At 39.7% G+C, this 20,451-nt stretch overlaps 2 protein-coding genes across 2 annotated transcripts; both read left to right on the top strand.

Moving 5' to 3' along the window:
* The first annotated feature begins 311 nt into the window (after positions 1 to 311).
* LOC119726665 (NACHT, LRR and PYD domains-containing protein 8-like) lies at positions 312 to 6,302 on the top strand. Its single transcript, XM_038198439.1, has 5 exons — positions 312 to 370; positions 964 to 1,101; positions 1,655 to 1,696; positions 1,902 to 1,976; positions 3,160 to 6,302. The coding sequence occupies exons 1-5, from the start codon at positions 322 to 324 to the stop codon at positions 5,658 to 5,660; spliced, it is 2,805 nt and encodes a 934-aa protein (XP_038054367.1). The 5' UTR covers positions 312 to 321; the 3' UTR covers positions 5,661 to 6,302.
* A 3,924-nt stretch (positions 6,303 to 10,226) lies between these two features.
* LOC119726664 (NLR family CARD domain-containing protein 4-like) lies at positions 10,227 to 15,799 on the top strand. The gene is made up of 5 exons (XM_038198437.1): positions 10,227 to 10,298; positions 10,751 to 10,879; positions 11,407 to 11,448; positions 11,638 to 11,712; positions 12,242 to 15,799. The coding sequence occupies exons 1-5, from the start codon at positions 10,250 to 10,252 to the stop codon at positions 14,725 to 14,727; spliced, it is 2,781 nt and encodes a 926-aa protein (XP_038054365.1). The 5' UTR covers positions 10,227 to 10,249; the 3' UTR covers positions 14,728 to 15,799.
* Positions 15,800 to 20,451: the final 4,652 nt, after the last annotated feature.

The following is a 20,451-nucleotide window of genomic DNA, read 5'->3' as shown; positions in this document are numbered from 1 at the left end:
AAGTAACATTTCCTATGCAACTTCTTCGAATTATTGCTTCGTTAGAATTTTAACTTCATTTGTAATTCCATTTCCAAAATGGTTGCAAGGTCGAGTTGGACAACGGACGAGTTGGTAAACAGTCGAGTTGTCTTTTACAGTTTAACGCACAACGGTCGAGTTGGTAAACGGTCGAGTTGGTCCAAGTCGAGTTGGCCCTACACAGCGCCGATGCAGAAAAGTGGTTCATTACACTTCCGAAGAAGGCGACGTTTCTGGACAAGTTTCACAGTTGCACTTAATCTATTTTTCTTTCAGTCAAAGGCCAAAACAGCAGCAGCTATGGGGCTTGCAGTTATCATCGGATTTATCGGTGGTTTAGTGGCCATGTGTAAGTGAATTAATGATTAATATTTCTAGATTTCCCCTTGCCGTTCCGGTGCTCTACCAACTGAGCTATCCAGCCTGATTTTGGCGGTTCCCTGCTTTGTCAATGTCTTTGATCAAGAGTCGCTCCCAAAGTCACGATGCTAGCAACATTAGAAATGCTGCACACCTGGAAAATAGCAAGCGGGATCACTTAGAGAGGATTCGCAAGGCTTTTTGTTACAAATTTCCAAGGAAACCACAAAGGGAACTATCTAGGTGAATTATCATTATTTTGAAAGTTGAATAAAGAAATTGACTGGAGCGGGGTTCGACAAAACTTGCTTATTTTCATCACAAAGACCGCGTTGGTGTAGATTACCTGTATGTAACTTTATAGGACCTGTGGTCCTACATAGGTGCCAATGGTTGTTCATTTGACTGCTTATTCATATTGCAAAAACTACCTGCATGTACCGTATTATACCCGTGGTCCTATAGGTACCAATGGTATACCCGCACAGTGTAGTGTAAAGACATGCATAATTTACTTTGCTTGGAAGCTTCTCTCATACTGTAAGTGAAATTCAAATTATTATTATCCAACATTCTCTGCAGTCCTGATGAACAGCAACACAGCAGTGATTGAATTTGCAAGAAACCTGACTGCCTCATGGCCCACACTGTCTGCGCTGGCTGACACGTCGAACGGATTCCAAGGATTGATATACATTATCATTTTCAGTTTGGCATGTTGTAAGTCAATTCTTTGATTATTGATTTCCTATCAACAAGTTCCTCAATTTGTGTTTATTGTCACCAGATTATATCAAAATTGTTGTATAACGTTTCTCTACTTCCTGTTAACAGTTATTGTACATCATTGATCTATTACGACTCCCCCCCCCCCAATAATGTTAACCGATTAACTTTCACATTGGATTGTAGTTTTACAACAATAATAATGTCACGCAATAAAATTCAACTGCTGAAAACGTGCAGTCGATTTTTTGTTTTTTAGTTGTTTTTGCGGGGGCGGTTTGTAGAAGTGCATCCTGTAGATTATTACAAGAAAAGAAAACAGTTTCCGTTTTGGAAGAATATGTATGGATCATTCGGAGAATGTTTACCCCAGGTCAGATAACAGAAAAGCGGACAAATTGATGCCAAACTGCAAGTTAACTTGTCAATAAGTGTTTGTTACCCCTCCCTACCCTCCCCACCCCAAACAAAAACACCATAGGAATGATTTTCAATTATTTAATTTTGAACGATAAAAGGTGACCTGGTTTTTCTTTTTGCTGAACAGGTACCTCGATTGTGACAAAGAGCCTGAAAAATAGATGCAGAGGTAAGAATTTGTTACTATCCGAAATAAGTGAATTGAATCTAAAAACTATTTTGTATTATTGCAATAACATCGCTGTATTTCCATTATTGCAATAACATCGCTGTATTTCCTATGGAACAAAATTTTCTTTGCCTTGGGACCTAAGTTGTATTTCACGCTTCACAAATCATTCATTTCTTAAACTAAATGTTTATATTTGAATCAGGAAATGGTTTACCAAGTCCGCAGCAACAGACCAGACCGTCTGAAGGCCCAGAAAATGTCGAACAACCCATACCAAGTAAGTAGGCAATTATGCCCTAGTATTGGTCATTGTCTGGTAAATTTTGAATAGTTATGTTAAGGAGAATACACGAGAAAGTGTGGATTCGTAATTTAAGAATTCACGAGGCGCGAAGCGCCGAGTGAATTCGTAAATTAAGAATCCACACTTGCGGGTGTATTCTTCGACTTAAACCATTGCGTCAACAGAAGTATTGGAAAGAATGTTGCAACCTGCAGTGACGCCACTTTTTTCTGCATACATCATCTCAAGGAAAGTCATTCGTTGCAAAAATGATGATAAGTCATGAATCTGGGACTGAGAAATGTTTTCCAATTTTGTTAGGAAATACTTGAAATGACACTCTATAGACTTTCTACACAAGCGCAGAAGTGGCGTCAGGTTGCAACAGTTTTCGCCACACCCGTACAACCAAGTCATTTTGTGTGTACAGGCTTCTTAAGTCAAAATGGATAGTTCAGACGACGATTTCTTTCTGACTAAAAGCAGTTTTTGCAGTGACGGCTAAGATCTGACTGTGAAGATGCATTGGTAATTTTCGGAAAGCAAATTTGCGCGCAGACGGCCCTTTTCATGCTCATTATGGAGACAATAATTGTCCGATGTTCAAAGTGTGGATTCGTAATTCCGAATCCACACTTTACTAAAGATTCGTAGTTCCGAATTCACACTTTGTGACCAGTGAAAGAGATTCGTAGATCCGAATCCACACTTTTAACAATAGTGTGACGTCATAGCAATGGTTTAAAATAAAATATGCCAACCAGAGGAAGAAGCATCCTCTGTGTTTTGACAACAAAGCCTCCTTGAGTTCAAATTTTCGTTTAATTTCGTTATGTAAACTTTCCACAGTTATTGCTCTTAAATGTTTGGTAATAAGTTGATTTTGACTTTCACTTGTGACTACAAGCCTCGAGTATAGTCCTTTTTCTCAAAATTTTGAAACTGAATAAAATTGCTGCAAATGCATATACTCAATTATAAGGCCGCACATTGCAATTCTTAGCGGGACCTTTATCAAATGCATTATCTTGTTATGGAGTTAAATTTTGTTAAAGGAGTACGATATTGAATTATTATCATGAAGATAAGATGATGGCATTAAGACTTTACGTTTGGAAAACCACTCTTAAATCTAATGAAATATTTGTACCACGGATTGATTCCTTTTTTTTTTCAGGACGATCAAGCACCGCCAAAGAAGCTGCTCAGCTGTGCAAAGAGGCGTTGAAAACATTGTACAAAACCACAGGTAGTTTTGTTCAACTGATCCCGTGGGCCGATGATGACAAGAAGCATATAATGGACATTTACACCGACCTAGAGTTAGAAAGCACTTATGGCAAGAAAGAAATGGTGGATTCTTATGAGGATATCCTTCACCGTAAAACAAAAGAAGGAGATCCAATCAAACGGATAATTTGTAAGGGTCTGCCTGGGTACGGAAAATCTACACTTCTGGACAAAATTGCATATGACTGGGCGGTCGGCTCCGTCCAAGCACTTCTGAAATACGAACTTGTGATTGTTTTGAAAATGGGGGCACTGCAACAGCATTCCGACCTTGTCGATGCAATCTTTGATCAGTTGCTGGATGAAGACACACCTGTAAATAGATCTGCTCTAAAATCTTTTATTAACAGCAACCCTGACAAGTTGCTGATACTTTTGGATGGTTTTGACGAATTTTTAACCATCGACCTCGTTGAGACCTCTTTCGGATCTATCCTGAAAATGCTCAATCGGAAAGAGACAAGAGAGTGTTGCGCTGTTGTCACCACTCGCCCCTCTCACTTCCACAAATTGGTGAGCAGATCCTTGATTGAAAACCCTTTCACCCATGTAAATGTTTTGGGGTTCAACAACGAAAGTGTCCAAAAGTATGCGAACAAGTTTTACTCGGAAAATCCCGATGATGCACATGAGCTATTAAACACCATTCAGTCTACTGATGTTTTGTATGAATTGGCGAGGAGTCCCATGTTGGTGCTTCTCATGTGCTTACTGTGGAGAGACGATTCGAAACTCCCAGACACACTGACCCGCCTTTATGAGAAAGCACTGAGATACATATTCCGAAGAAAATCTAAAGATTTGTCGGACAACGAGATATCACAAACCGTGGTCCAACTCGGAAAGATTGCATTGGAAGGTCTGCTTTATCCAAAGCAGATGCTATCGTTTCGGGAAAGGGCATTTGAGGGGGTTTTGCTCGATGTGGCCTTAAAAGTTGGCCTCCTGACAAAACAGAGAGTCTTAAAAGTGTTTGACGCACACAACACTGTTCAGTTCATACATAAAACTTTCCAGGAGTTCTGTGGGGCGAAATATCTGCAGCACTTGTTAAAAGTCGATTATAAGGAATTTCAGAAGATCTTAAAGGAAATCCAAAGCAAAGTCACTGAGAATCCCGAAGATTTTGATTACCTTTTAAGATTTGGTTGTGGTGATCATGCGAGTTGTACAGGTGAAATTCTGAATATTTTTCGGGAAAACGCTTATCATGCACTTAACTATTGCTTTGAGTGTCAGGCAAACACATTGTTATTTGAGGATTTCATTGCTTCAGTTTTTCGAAAATGTATATTGCTTAGACCGAAAATGAAAAGACTTTGTCATTCCTTTTTTTGGCTTTTGAAACGAGTTGCTGATGACGGCAGCACGTCTTACCTTACCAATGTACAAGATCTAAGTATAATGGATTGGGATGTGCACAGGTATGCTGATGAGTTACGATGTGGTTTGCGCAAACTAACTCAACTTCAAGGTCTCCATCTGGAATATAATTCCTTAACTGGAAGCAATATGAATGTGATTGCTCAATCGTTCAAACACCTTGGAAATTTGACTCGACTTCATATTGATTACAACCCGGCTTTGCGTGGGTCATTTACGGCATGGACACCTGATTTACAAGTCTTGAAAAACCTTAGGACACTTACATTTAAAAATTGCGGTTTGGATGGTCGAGATGTAATAAGCATGGCGACAATATGTGGGAAAATGCGAAACATCGATTTGTGTACGGCAAACACTGGCCCAGATTATCATATTGTAAAATCGATGAAAATGTTGTCGGATACGGACAGTCCTAACGACAAATCGCTTATGTTGCAAGGATGTCCATTGGCGGGTGATGCTCTGGTTGAAATGTTTGAGTCATTGGGTGGCAGGGGCGACATAGTTGAAGTTCTTTTTATGGACAATGGAGACGCCACCGCAGACACACAGCTATGGGCTCCTAACTTAAAGACTTTAAAGCAAGTGCGACAATTGAGCCTGACAAATTTGAACTTGCAAAGTGCAGACATGAAACACATCTCTTCAGCGGTCGGTGATTTGCCCACTCTGGCTACGCTGATTCTCAACGCCAATAAATCCTTGGGAGGATGCGTGAAATTGTGGGCAACCGATTTACAGAAATTAAGGTTCGTCAAGATGCTTGAGTTGAGTGATTGTTCCCTGACGCGACAAGACATACCCCACATTGTTGAGTCATTGAGCACTTTGCCCTGTCTTGAAACGTTAGACGTCCACGACAATGACCTTCGCGGCTGCACACTCATTGACTGGAGCAGACTTACCAACCTGAAAATGCTCATCTTGCCTTGGAACTTAAGAACCGATGTTAGTGAGATACAGCGACATATGCCAAACACATGTGTTACCTCCAGCGATTAGGAGGTAAATGCCACAATTCGTACCTTGAGAACCAACATAAAATATGTCACAAAATTCTGTTGTACCCAACCAAACCATATCAACCCTGCCCAAACCCCCATCCCACCTAAATCCACCCCACCCAACGCCCAACCCCACCCCAATGACGATCATTGAAAGCCATTGGAAAAAAAACAGAACGAAGAGTTTTTGCCATCGTGTTTATAACAAATTAATTAACTTAACCAATTTAAGCCCTTTCGCTATATATCTTCACTTTCAGGATTTATTTTTGAAACTTTGATCATAATGAACAGTTCTTTCTTATTTTCATGATTTTTTGGCAAGGAACAAAAGCAAATGCGATTTATGCTTGCTGGTCATTCTTCTTTTATCGTTACTTGCATGACGTAATTTTTTTCATCAATCAATATTTTGAAATTGTCCATATATTCATTGATGAATTTTTCAATCAAAGGCCAGCAAGCCCATACAGTCATAAGTGTACGTAACTTTGCAGTAACGGCACTGAACAGTTACACCTCAGAAAATATAGCTGAAAATGTTAGATTCTGGTTTTATATATTTCTGTTTAAATGGAATGTACAACATTTGCTTTTGATGCAATTTTCAGAAATAAATGGATTTGGAGGATTACTACGTTATAGCAAATATTGTTAAACTGACTTGTTTCACGTTTTGGATGCTGGAAAAACCAAGAAAATTAATTATGTTCTTGTAGCCTGGTTCCCTGACCCCACTTAAGATGAAACGGAGCAAGTTATAGACTTTGGGGATTACTGTGAGAATCAGTCTAACAGGCTTGTACCCCTTCACAAGTGTGCAATCAATTGCAAACAAAATGCGGAATAACTAAATATGAAAAATGAGATGCAGTTATTGATAAAAGCCAGCTTTCTCCAACGCTGGTCGGCCGACCAGCGTTGGAAAAATACAATTGTTCTTGAAAATGTCAGGACACCAGGAGCCACGACTTTACAGGATTTTTAGACTGTCATTCCCTAACAATCCAGTAAGGTTTTTCGTGATAATTTGATCATTTCGATGTTTGCAGATGTTGTATTTTACCTTTAAGTCGCAGTTAAATGTAAATATAATCCCATGTTTGTATTCCATGTATATTGAAAGACCATATCGATTGAGAGATCTGTATAATAAAGATACATGTACAAATAACGAATAAGAGTTCTTTACGTTTTATTTCAGATAATTTGGTTTGACAGTGAACCATACCGGATTTAAATGACCATTCATTAATTTTACAGATCTTGTGGTCGGAAAGACACATGATGCATATAATGATAATAATGATATTAAGGTGGAGTTAATGGATGAAATACAAACAAATTAAACAAGTGTGGGTGACTAACCTTGCACCAGTATTAGGGGGGACGAACAAGACAAGTAAAGCTGGTCCCAGAGCGCCAATCTATTATTCAATTGATTCAGAATGACATTTTACACATCTGGTCTGCAAAGTGGTTCGAATTTAATAGGCCTTTTATTGGCGTTATGGGGTAATCCTGTACAATAGCACTGCCTCGTTCACAAGTGACGGTCAGTCAGTCAGTCAGTCGGTCGGTCGGTCGGTCAGTCAGGTGCAAGGAGAACACTAGTCTTGCCCTTTGGACCAGCAGAAAACAAATCCTCACTTGCGTCAACGAAATGCAGCAGCCGGAACAACGGCCGAACATTAATGTAACAGTGTGAAAACAATCGCAAGATGTTCATGTCAATCCACAGAATTTCTGTTCGTATCGGCTAACAAATAAACTGTGTCTAGAAATGGACTTCCTTTTAACTTACAAATCAGGCAATCAAAAATCAAATGTCATTCATCGATAACCTACCTCCACGCGTAGGAAATTGATGTAGTGAACAAGCACAGCTTGGAAGATTGACGATTAAACTGAGTGAGATTTTCACCATAATTTCCCCCAAAAAAGCGTCGATGGACGGCTTTCTGTCGCTTATTGTTATAACTACAGTTTAAAGTCAACTTCATAGGCGTAGCCAGCGGTGGGGGGGGGGGGGGGGGTAAGGGGGTATTTACCCCCCTAATATTTTGTAAAGATTGCCTTTTTCTATTCAAATGCCCTTTTTTTTAACGGGTTCCCCCCCCCCCAATAATTTGTAAAGAGTGCCCATTTTTTAAGTAGTGCCCTTTTTTTCTTAACAAGAGCCTTTTTTGAAAATAAGTGTTGCCCTTTTTGTGGCATATGCCGCTTTGGGTGCCTTTTTCTGAATTGTGCACATGTATCGCCCTGAAACGCACCATATTTTGGCCGTTGGTGTGCATAATCGTCGGTTTTGAATAGCGCCGCCACCGACAGATGGTACCTGCCCCCCCCCCCCCCTCCACCCCGCTTTTTGATTTTACGGAGGTCAAGTGTCCGGGGAAAAGAACCTGTCTACTTTTCACCACGGATGTGCAAGTGCCCTTTTCCAAAAAAAATATACCCCCCCAATAAAAATGACCGTGCTGCGCCACTGAACTTCTTGTATTATTTAGCATCAGTAGCCCCGACAGGGGCGCTATATACAAGAGAGTCTTATTAAGCAAAATTAAGACCATCTAAAATTATTGCAATGCTAAAACGGAATCATCCCTCACTTATTGAATACATAAAGGTCACTCAAATTCATTTTGGTTTGGCATGCTATATGCCTTCGCCTCAAACGCGTTGTGCTTCACTGCCCCCTAGGGCAAACGAAAAACGCCCCCCCCCCCCCCCCCAACGTTGGAAAAAATAAAAGAAAGACAAAGCAATTAAAGAAATTAATTTAACAATAACATACTCGTAACGTGCGAAAATCTGTGCCGGAAAGCGAAAATAAAAGATCAGAAACGTGAACTGCGTATTCCTATTATAGAGACACTCTGGTGTCTATAATTCCAACGATGAGTGTTTATCTCAAATAAATTGAGCAGTTTTAATTTCCGATAGGATGTCTGGGGGGAACGAAATTGCATGCCAGAACTATTAATACAAAATGCAGTGACAAGGTTGATGAAATCGCTTTGAATTATGAAACGAACGAATGCGACGATTCTAAATTATCAGATGGTGTTCCACCAGAAGTCCACCCCTCTCTACTCCGGTTTTCGAACTTTCAAGTTGCTAGTCCCCCACCTCCCCCTCCACCCCCATATTGGTCAAAAAAATCACAGCCGTTGTACATTAGTAGCACAATTACAATGGGATCCGCCCGATAGTCCCAAGGTTTCGATCGTCCGAAGGTTCTTTAGTCCGAAGGTTCGATAGTCCGAAGGTTCGATAGTCCGAATGCACAAAATTCCCATAAGAGGGGGTTCGTCAGTCCGAAAATGAAATTCAGATTCGTTAATACGAGCATTTGATGCAATAGTCCTAAGGTTCATTAGTCCGAAGGTCCGATAATCCGAAGGTTCATTTATCCGAAGGTTCGGTAGTCCGAATTTAGAATAAGGTTAATTAGTCCGAAGGTTCAATAGTCCGAAACAAAAATAAGGTTCAATAGTCCGAAGGTTCATTATTCCCTATTGACAATAAGGTTCGATAGTCCGAAAAGACTATCGGGTCCAATGGTCCTAATCGACAATAAGGTCCGATAGTCCGAAGTGTCACACTGACGAACCGTATTGTCCATTCGGACTATCGAACCTTGTTTTCAGGTCGGACTATTGAACCTTATTGTCGATTCGGACTATCGAACCCTACCGTATATTCGGATTATCGAACCTTATCATCTATTCAGACTTTCGAACCTTACTGTCGATTCGAATTATCGAACCTTATTGTCGACTCAGCAGGCTGCAAATACTTCGTCACTAGTCATCATGCGCATGCGTCAGTTGTTATACAGCCTGACTTCTGACGACATCGGAAGTTTAAAAAAAAATCGACATCTAAACATTTCGGATGTCAGCTCTAGACCTCCGTAGATGACGTCAAACAATCTATGGGCGTTTTTATTTTAAGGAAGTGGAATTTGAACCCGCTTTTTTTATATATACATTAAAGCATATTACATGTGCACCAAAGCGACATTAAACGTGAAGATAGGCATTAGATTTCACTTGTTACTCAATATTTTGCAAAATCATCTTCGATTTCAACTTGACTTGTATAAGGTATGTGCTCGTATGTTCATAATGTTGACCTATTTTATCCTTCAAGTCGTCATTTTGTTTCAGTATGATTGTAGTCTAATTTAATATTCACTGCCTGAGTCAGCTTAGACATGGACTTCGACATCTTCAAAGTGTTAACATACATGTATTGATTTTGGGTGAATCGCGAGCAGTATATGTCCAAATGTGTTTTATGATTCATTCATTAGGCTTAATTATTTTAGCCGATATTAGGCTCAGATTAACACAACGGGTATGAGTACGAGTGCGACAAGCAAGTTAAGAGCGGACAAGCACATATCATTTTCCAGTCTCTTTGTTCTCCTGTACAATGTTGGAGCGCTCTTCAATTCTCAGATTTTATAATCCTGATGGGATTGCCATTTCTTTCCAAGTCTTTGAACAATTTCAGTAATGGACTTGGGCCTAATCTGTTTTCATTTTTCAGTCAAAGAAGGAAATATCACCGACAGCAATGGGGGTTTCAGCAGTCATAGGCTTTCTGGGTGTTTTAGGGGCAATTTGTAAGTATTGGATTAATTCTGTATTATTATTAAGACGCTATATTTTTAGGAGATTTCATTGCCAAACTCATTCTCGCTTTCAGAGCTGTTCTCTTCAGCACTTTAACCTCTCAGAATACATTTACACGTAAACAAAATTATATCCTACTTTATATCCAACATTTTCATACATTTCCGTTTAATATAGTATAGACATTATGTTATGTCAATACTTGTCGTTCCATGAAAATAAATTCAATCAGATTTTTCGTTTAAAGGCTTATATTCACATTGCAAAAACTGCATTGCAAAAAGAAATAGGTGGCCACACAGTGCATAAGCATGCAATTCTATCTTAGCCTTTTCTCTCAGTCGGTTTATTTTCTGTCAACCTTTTTAAAGCATTCTAGTGGGATAACTTTGAACAGGGAGTTAGAAAACTTCAAATAACTGTTATCCAACATTCTCTGCAGTCCTGATGAACAGCAACACAGCAGTGATGGAAGTTGGAAGAAATCTGACTGCCTCGTTGTCCGCACTGTCTGCACTGGCTGACGCGTCGAACGGATTGCAAGGATTGATATTTTTCATTTCGGCATGTTGTAAGTGAAGGCTTTGATTAGTGGCTTCATTTTTAATCCACAACTTTCTTAGTTTGAGTTTATTGTAAGCAACCAGATTTTTTTCCAAAATTAATATGTAATACTGTAAATCATTTATCTATTTACGATCCTCCAATAAAGTAAACCGAATCACCTTTGCATTAGATTACAGATTTAGTACAACACTCATTTGTAGGTCACCCAATAAAATCAAACATTTGAAAATGTAGTCATTGTTTCTTCGGGGTAGATTGGTTTGCTTGAAGTGCATCCTGTAGGTTATTGCAAGGTTGGAACTCTGTGTTGTGCAAGAATATGTATGCATGGATCATTCGGATAATTTGACCCCAGGTCACGCAACAGAACAGATACACAAAGTGGTGCCAAATTGCAAGTTAACTCTTCATTAAATAATTCTTCCCCCCCCCCCCCGCCAAAACATAAACAAAACAACATAAATACCGATTTTCACTTGTTCAGTTTTGTTAACGATAAAAAGTGACCTGGTTTATCGTTTTGGCCAACAGGTACCTCGATTGCAATGAAGTTCCTGAAAAATAGATGCAGAGGTGAGAATGTGTTACTATCCGAAATAAGTAGATTGAATGTAACATTATTTTGGTACTATTACAATAACATCGCTGGATTTCATATGGAACAAAAACATTCTTCTCTTTTTGGACCTAAGTTGTATTTTTGTCTTTTCACAAATCAGTCATTTCATAAACCAAATGTTTATATTTCAAATTTTGAATCAGGAAATGGTTTACCAAGTCTGCAGCAACAGACCAGCCCGTCTGAGGGCCCAGAAAATGTCGAACAACCCATACCAAGTAAGGCGGCAATTATGCCCTAGTAATGGTCATTGTCTGGTAAATTTTGAAGTTTAACTAAATGTTAACTGAAATATGAAAAAGCATCTTCAGACTTTATTTTTGACAACAAAGTCTCTGTGAGTTTTTGTTTCATTTCATTAATTGTGTATTGATTGAGTTAAACTTTCCGAGTTTATTGCTCTTGAATGTTCGGTAATCGTTGATTTTAGGTATTTATTATTTAGTTATTATTTATTAGAAAATTTCTCAGGCAAAGTAAAAGACAATACAAATATATAAACATATAACAGTTTTTAAAAGTTATTTCATAAAAATTACACGTCACAACAAAGGTGAAAATCAAAAGGACAAACTACAATAGGTTCAGATACAAGAAACTATAATACAAAAACATTGAATATTAAATTGTACCATAAACAGGCCTGAGGGATTGCCTTAAAAAAGTTTTGACCTTCTCTTGTGACTTAGACTGGCCTGGGACCAGGTCTTTTAGACTTGCCTACAGTCTTTGTTTTCATTTTTTCAGGACGAAGAAATCAGTCAAGTTCTGCCACAGCAGCTGCACGCCTGTGTAAAGAGGCGCTGAAAACATTGTACACCACTACAGGTAGCTTTGTTCAACTGATCCCGTGGGCCGATGACGACAAAATGCATATAATGGACATTTATACAGACCTAGAGTTAGAAAACACTGATGGCAAGAAAGAAAAAGTGGAATCTTATGAGGATATCCTACACCGTAAAACAAAAAAGGGACATCCAATCAAACGGATAATTTGTAAGGGCCAGCCTGGGTATGGAAAATCTACCCTCCTTGATAAAATTGCATATGACTGGGCGGTCGGCTCCGTCCAAGCACTTCTGAAATATGATCTTGTGATTGTTTTGAAAATGGGGGCACTGCAACAGCATTCCGACCTTGTCGATGCAATCTTTGATCAGTTGTTGGATGAAGACACACCGGTAAATAAATCCAATCTGAAATCTTTCATCAACAGCAACCCTGACAAGTTGCTGATACTTTTGGATGGTTTTGATGAATTTTTAACCACCGACCTCGTTGAGACCTCATTCGGATCTATCCTGAAAATGCTCAATCGAAAAGTGAATAGAGAGTGTTGCGCTGTTGTCACCACTCGCCCCTCTCACTTCCACAAACTGGTGAGCAGATCCTTGATTGAAAGACCGTTCACCCATGTGACTGTTTTGGGATTCAACGAAGAAAGTGTTCAAAAGTATGTGAACAAGTTTTACTCGGAAAATACCGATGAGGCACATGAGCTTTTTAACACCATTCAGTCTACTGACGTTTTGTTTGAATTGGCGAAGAGTCCCATGCTGGTGCTTCTCATGTGCTTACTGTGGAGAGACGATTCGAAACTCCCAGACACACTGACCCGCCTTTATGAGAAAGCACTGAGATACATATTCCGAAGAAAATGTAAAGATTGGTCGGACAATGAGATATCACAAATCTTGATCCAACTAGGAAAGATTGCATTGGAAGGTCTGCTTGATCCACAGCAGATGCTCTCGTTTCAGGAAAAGGCATTTGAGGGGACTTTGCTGTATGAGGCCTTGAAAGTTGGTCTGCTGACAAAACAGAGAGTCTTAAAAGTCTTTGACGAACACAACACTGTTCAGTTCATACATAAAACTTTGCAGGAATTCTGTGGAGCCAAATATCTGCAGCACTTGTTAGAAGCCGATTATGAGAAATTTCAGAAGATCTTAAATGAAATCGATAGAAAAGTCACTAAGAATCCCAACGATTTTGAGTACCTCTTAAGATTTAGTTGCGGTGATCATCCAAGTTGTACCGGTAAAATTCTGAATATTTTTCGGGAAAACGTTCATTATGCCCTCAACTATTACTTTGAATGTCAGGCAAATACATTGTTATTTGAGGATGTTGTTGCATCAGTTTTCTGCAATTCGATTAACTTTATAAGAGATATGATTAGATTTAGTCATTCCTTTTTTTGGCTTTTGAAACGAGTTGCTGATGACGGCAGCACGTCTTATCTTACCAGTGTACAAGAACTAAGTATAAATGATTGGAGTCTGCAGAGGTATGACGATGAGTTACGATGTGGTTTGTGCGAAATGACCAAACTTCGAGGTATCGATCTGGTTAACACCTCTTTAACTGGAAGCAGTATGAATGTGATTGCCCGATCGTTCAAACACCTTGGAAATTTGACTCGACTTACACTTTTCAACAACCAGGCTTTGAGTGGTTCGTTAACGTCGTGGGCACCTCATTTGCAACTCTTGAAAAACCTGAAAACACTGGAAATTGAGGATTGCAGTCTAGATGGTCGAGATGTAATAAGCCTGACGACGGCGTGTGGTAAAATGCAAAAGCTTGATAAGTGTTTGGCAACTGATCATACTCGATCTATGCATATGATCAGGAACGAGTATAACGACACATCCCTTTCTTTAAATAGATGTTCATTGGCGCTGGCGGGCGATGATCTGGCTGAAATGTTTGAGTCAGTGGGAGGCAGGGGCGACATAGTCAAAGTTCACTTAACCGGCAGTGGAACCAGCACCGCAGAAGTACAGCTATGGGCCCCTAAAGTAAAGACTTTAAAGCAAGTGCGAGCATTGAGCCTGAGCAAGTTTAAGTTGCAAGGTGCAGACATAAAACACATCGCTGCGGCGGTCGGTGATATGCCCACTCTGGCTACGCTGACTCTTAATGACAATAACTCCTTGGGAGGATGCGCGGAAATCTGGGCACCCGATTTGCAGAAACTAAGGCACGTCAAGAAGCTGGAGTTGTGCAAATGCTCCTTGACGCGACAAGACATACCCCACATTGTTGAGTCATTGAGCACTTTGCCCTGTCTTAGAACGTTAGACCTCTCTGGCAATGACCTTTGCGGCTGCACACCCTCTGACTGGAGTAGACTGAACAACTTGAAAAGGCTCCTCTTGCCTCCGCACTTATCGAACGATTTTAGTGAGATACGGCAATTTATGCCAAACACAACTGTTAGGTAAAGTCAAGTATAGTAGGTAACTACCACTGCTTGTACGTTGAGATCCTCCCTAAAATCTCTTACAAAGTTCCAGTGTACCCCCATCCCTACCATGTCCTACCCAGGTCCCCACTCCACCCCAATCCCACTTCACACCCGTACCACCACCCAATCACCCCCACCCACCCTCTCAACCTTATCCCCGACCCCCAATCCCACCTGAACCCCCCTCCCCGGCCGCCATGAAGATCATTGAAAGCCATACATTGGATGATGAATTTCTGCCCAGATTTTTTTTTTTGCACAAACTAAAAAATAACATACGGAAACAGTGTTGCTATCTTTACTGTCAGAATTTATGTTTAAAACTCTGGCCATAATGATCAGTTATTTGTGATTTGCATGATTTTATTTTTTTTAAGGAAGATTGTATATTGTCTGTTTTGCAAAAAGAAAAAAACAGATTCCAGAAGCTGAACTCTGGTAATTGTTTTTGCCCAAATGCAAAAACAAAACCAAGACCCAATTTCGTGAAGATGCTTACCAGAAAATACCGCTCAGCGAAAAAAAATGAGTACCAGTCACTAGAAATGTACATCGCAAAATTATAATTGAAACTGATACCCTTGATTCGAAAAACTGGGGTTTTTTTTCATTTAGGCTTAGCACAATTCGGTGCTTAGCAGCTGCATGCTGAACTTGCCATCTGGTGACGTGGCGGGAAAATGGATTCACTGGGCCACCGGAACAAAAAAAATGAGGTTTATGCCTGCTGTTCATTCATCTTTTATCGTTACTTGCCTCATGTTATTTATTTTATCAATCATTATGTTGAAATTCTTTTATATTTTCGTTGATGAATTTTTATATGAAGGGTCTACACCAAGCCCATACAGTCGTAGGTGCACGTCACTCTGCACTATTCAGAACTGAACAAGTACAACAACTCAGAAAAATGTTACAGATTCTGGTTTTGTATGTTTCGGTTTAAGCCGCAGTAAAATGTGTATGCAGTCCCATGTCTATTATTCCATGTATGTTGAAAAACCGTATCAATTGAGAGATCTGTATAATAAAGATGCATGTAGAAATAATGAAGAGGAGTTGTTTACGTTTTATTTCAGATAATTTGGTTTGACAGTGGACCATGTCGATTTTAAATGGCCATTCATTAATTTTACAGATCTTGTGGTCGGTGAGACACTCACATTACAGTGGGTTCGATTACTTCCCCCGCGCTTACTCGTGCAAGCACGACAGCGTTCGATTTACCCGGTCGACCTCTCACGTGACTTCTCGCGCTTACTCGAGCCTGGCCCAAGTGACCGACTCGCCGAGCCGGTTACTTGGGTAAGTATCCCATAAAACCATGCAACGCCTTCGGCGGGCGCCTCAGGCCGTGTCCGAAACGCGTAATTTTTATTCCTAGGAGGGTCGGGGGCAATGTAATGAATAATTCATGTTTATCCATGAGAACGGACAATGACATCAACAGCATTGTTGTTAGTTACTCAACTAGTTACAATACATTAAAGCATTTTTAAAGAACGGTTGTCGTCGAGCTACCACACAGAAGCCTAGCGGATAGCGAGATGAGCTATGGATACAAAGATCCCTGGTTCGAATCCACGTCGTCGCTGCTCATTTTCATCAGCTATTTTACTTCTCCAAATTTATCACTGAGATAATTTTAAATTAAGGGGAAAATAGAACGAGAACCTAAGTCTTGCAATGATTCAAAGGAAAAACTGAATTATTCATGACATTGCCCCTAACCCTCCTAGGAAAAAAAAAATTACGCGTCCACGGAGCATAGAGCTAAAACCCTATGTAGCTCTATGCTACGGCGCTCCATGAGTGCCATCAACTTATTTATATACTGAGATAATTTATCACGCCATGTTGACATATAGCGGAAAGAAAGGCGACTTAATTACATACATTATCTCGTCAAGTCGACTTCCCGAAGTCGAGATGACGACTTGTCGAGATAAATTATCTAGCCAAGTCGACTTCCAGAAGTCGAAATGACGACTTGTCGAGATAAATTATCTAGCCAAGTCGACTCCCAGAAGTCGATATGACGACTTGTCAAGATGAATTATCTAGCCAAGTCGACTTCCCGGAGTCGACATGACGACTTGCCGGGATAAATCATCTCGCCAAGTCGACTTAACGAATTCTAGATGACGACTTGTCGAGATGAATGCTCTCGCTAAATCGACTTCCTCCATTAAGATGTCGGCTTGTCCAGACAAATCATGTCGCCAAGTCAACTACCTGAAGTTGACATGACAACTTGTGGAGAAGTGATAACTCGCCAAGTTGACTTACGGAAATCGAGATGACGACTTGCCGAGATAAACTATTTTGAGTTTCACCTCGAAACTAAATTTGCTTTTCAATTGATCTTTTCCTCGCAATATAAAACTTATTCACTTTTGGATGAGACATCGGTCTCAATATCACTGTGACGTTATTCTGATGTCATCAAGTATGAAATTACAGTGCGAACGAATTAGGAATTCGTGCGAACGAATTAGCAATTCGTGCGAACGAATTAGTAATTCGTGCGAACGAATTAGTAATTCGTGCGAACGAATTAGTAATTCGTGCGAACGAAATAGGAAATTCCAAAAAAAAATCCACCATGTCCCTTCCCGGGCTTCATACCAAACCTTTTTTCTGTTCCCATTATTAAATTAAAGGTACATGTAGCTTCCTTCCTGATGATAGAAACCAGGAAAAAACCATAACACGTCAAAAGAGTGTAATTTGTTTACTTGGTACACTGTCTGTGATACCTTCCTTTTTCAAGAAATGAAGACCACGAGTGTAGAAGGCTTTAAAAACAAGAAGAAGAAAAAATTGTCAACATTTTGTTATATCCTTCATTTATCACCATGAAGTGCAAATATCACGATGGCCTTTCACAGCATTACCGGCTTACTCTACACAAAATATTTTATCACATCTGTCTGGCAGTTGCGCAAAGGAAACGTTTTGGTATCTTGTTGTCGGACTTTCTCTCTTTTTCAAATGCCGAAAATGTGGCCGAAGAGACATGGTACGAACCGTTTTTAAAAATTTTAAGTTGTTATTATTGATGAGGCCACCCTGCTTAAAGTTGGTGTTTACGTGCTTTTTGGGTGTGGCACCTTGAAAAATTGGTTTTCAAATTGAATGGATAATTTTCTAGCTAAACGGCCCACTACAACAAATTAATTAATTGATTTCAACTTTTGAATTAAGAGCCGGATGCTCCTAATTTGTTCTGAATAGTGTGCGCAATTTCTGAACAGGAGCGCGCCATTTAAAACCATTTTTTAAAGCTGTATAAAGGCCTGCAAAAATAAACAAGCAAATTTATTTGTTGCAGGACATTATATTCCTTTAAACTTCGTTCGGAAAAGAACATTTGATCTTTCAAATTCCAAAAACTATATAATCACTCGCTGCATGTTCGTCAAGCTTTTTAACAGCGTCTCCGTTGGTGATCAAAGCAACAATATCTTTTCATTGAAAACAACTCAGATGACATCATTAATCATCCTTTTGTGTACCGCTTCAGGTGTGGACAGGAAATAGACGAACAGACGTTTTGCATATTTTATGAACATCAACAAAAGAGACACAACCGTTAATTGCCTCTGCGCGCCGCATTTTGATATCATTTTCAGTCTCGGAGTCGGGTATTAGTTTCCAGCAATGCTATTCAATAATTTAGATATACACTGTATCAAGTCAGTTTGCGAAAATAATTTACACGTTTCAAAATATATCACAAACGTATTAACATTCAATAAACCTGTTTACATGTAGGCCTACTTTTACATGTCTTTGTTTGTGTTTACTCGAAATCACAGATGTCCCCGGTTCGATGCCCCATGAGTTTGTAAGCTGGATAAACACAATCTACAAAGAAATCAACTCAGAAACCTAACCATTTGGACCCAGAGAGGATAGACTCACGGACTCATTGACTGTCACTGATGGGCTGGGCAGTGCTATTGTATAGGATTCCCCTTTAACGCCACATGAATGGGCTATTGTGTACACAGAGGCACACACAGGCCTACAGTGAATAGCCATTTGGAACCGGTCGAATATAATTTTGTTTGTGTGATTTGGGAAAAGCTTGGCTAGGCTTGCCTTGTCTTTCTTTATTGCCACTATATGCAGATTTCCATTTTAACTCAAAATGAGTCATCTGACTATTTTTTTTACATCAGTATGATGTCATCAAAATACAAACAACAAACAAACACAATTCGAAGTCCAAAAAACGTGACAAAAATTAGAGCAATCCGATTAAGTGCCACGTGCATATTTTATTTTGCTTTCTGGTAGATCAATTAATATCTTTGGAGTCAAATGAAATGTTACACGATCTTACTTCTGTGTACGTAAGATTCAGATTCTGCGGTTACCATTTCAACATGTTAACCACAGCAAGAGAGGTTTTTTGGGGACACTGTTCTGCAACAACAAAATGGCGATAAGGCCTGGTGGAAAAAAGTACTTTTTACCATGAAGTGGACCTTTTCACCACACAGTGGACCTTTTCAACAACGAATGTCTGTTACCCCCCCCCCCCCCCGGCGCGCGTCCCCATTGAAAATCTTAAAATGAACAAAAATATGTCATTTGCCTTCCGCGCTCCATTGAAAATTATGTGCACCCAGGTGCCCCCCCCCCCTCACCCACCGGCCCACCAGAATTTGGTTTAACCCTAGTCACAACAAAATAATTACTTTCTTTTTAACATTTTGTTTTTTTCCGGTTTCTATCGTCGAGGAGGAAAGTTTCTTAAACTTAATAATGGGGACGCGGTTTAGGTTCTTGGGAAGTTGCATAAATGTTTGAGAAAATGTATTTTATTCTTCCCGAGGGATTTTCTCAGCATTAGCGATTTAGGTCGATTTGGGATCTAAAATCGCTTGTAATTTCACACTTGATGACATCAGAATAACGTCACAGTGATATTGAGACCGATGTCTCATCCAAAAGTGAATAAGTTTCATATTGCTAAAAAAAGATCAATTGAAAAGCAAATTTAGTTTTCGAGGTGAAACTCAAAATAATTTATCTCGGCAGTCGTCTTCTCGATTTCCGTAAGTCAACTTGGCGGGTTAACACTTCTCCACAAGTTGTCATGTCAACTTCGGGAAGTCGATTTAGCGAGAACATTCATCTCGACAAGTCGTCATCTAGAATTCGTTGAAGTCGACTTAGGGATGATTGATCCCGGCAAGTAGTCATGTCGACTTCGGGAAGTCGACTTGACTAAATAATTCATCTTGACAAGTAGTCATCTCGACTTCTGGAAGTCGGCTTAGCTAGATAATTTATCTCGACAAGTCGTCATCTCGACTTCCGGAAGTCGACTTGACGAGATAATTTAGGTGATTAAGTCGCCTTACTTTCCGCAATTTGTCAACATGGCGTGATAAATTATCTCAGTATATAAATAAGTGGATGGCACTCATGGAGCGCCGTACTACGCGATATGCACGGAGCTACGGCTACGAATTATTGTCAGCGCGTCCCTGCGTATTTTCACTGGGCGTGGACGTGCATGCTCTAGAGTTAATTGATTCGGATGCAGTCTGGGACCTGACGCCACTTCCGCAATTGTATAAAAAGTCTATGGAGAGTCAAGAAAACTTTTCCTAACAAAATTGGAAATATTTCTCAGTCCCAGATTCATGTCTTATCATCATTTTTGCAATGAATGACCTTAATT

Source organism: Patiria miniata, unplaced genomic scaffold (assembly GCF_015706575.1).
Source record: "Patiria miniata isolate m_02_andy unplaced genomic scaffold, ASM1570657v1 HiC_scaffold_2, whole genome shotgun sequence".
NCBI classification, from domain to species: domain Eukaryota; kingdom Metazoa; phylum Echinodermata; class Asteroidea; order Valvatida; family Asterinidae; genus Patiria; species Patiria miniata.
Note: the sequence above shows the minus strand (reverse complement) of the source record. Positions and strands in the feature narration are given on the sequence as shown.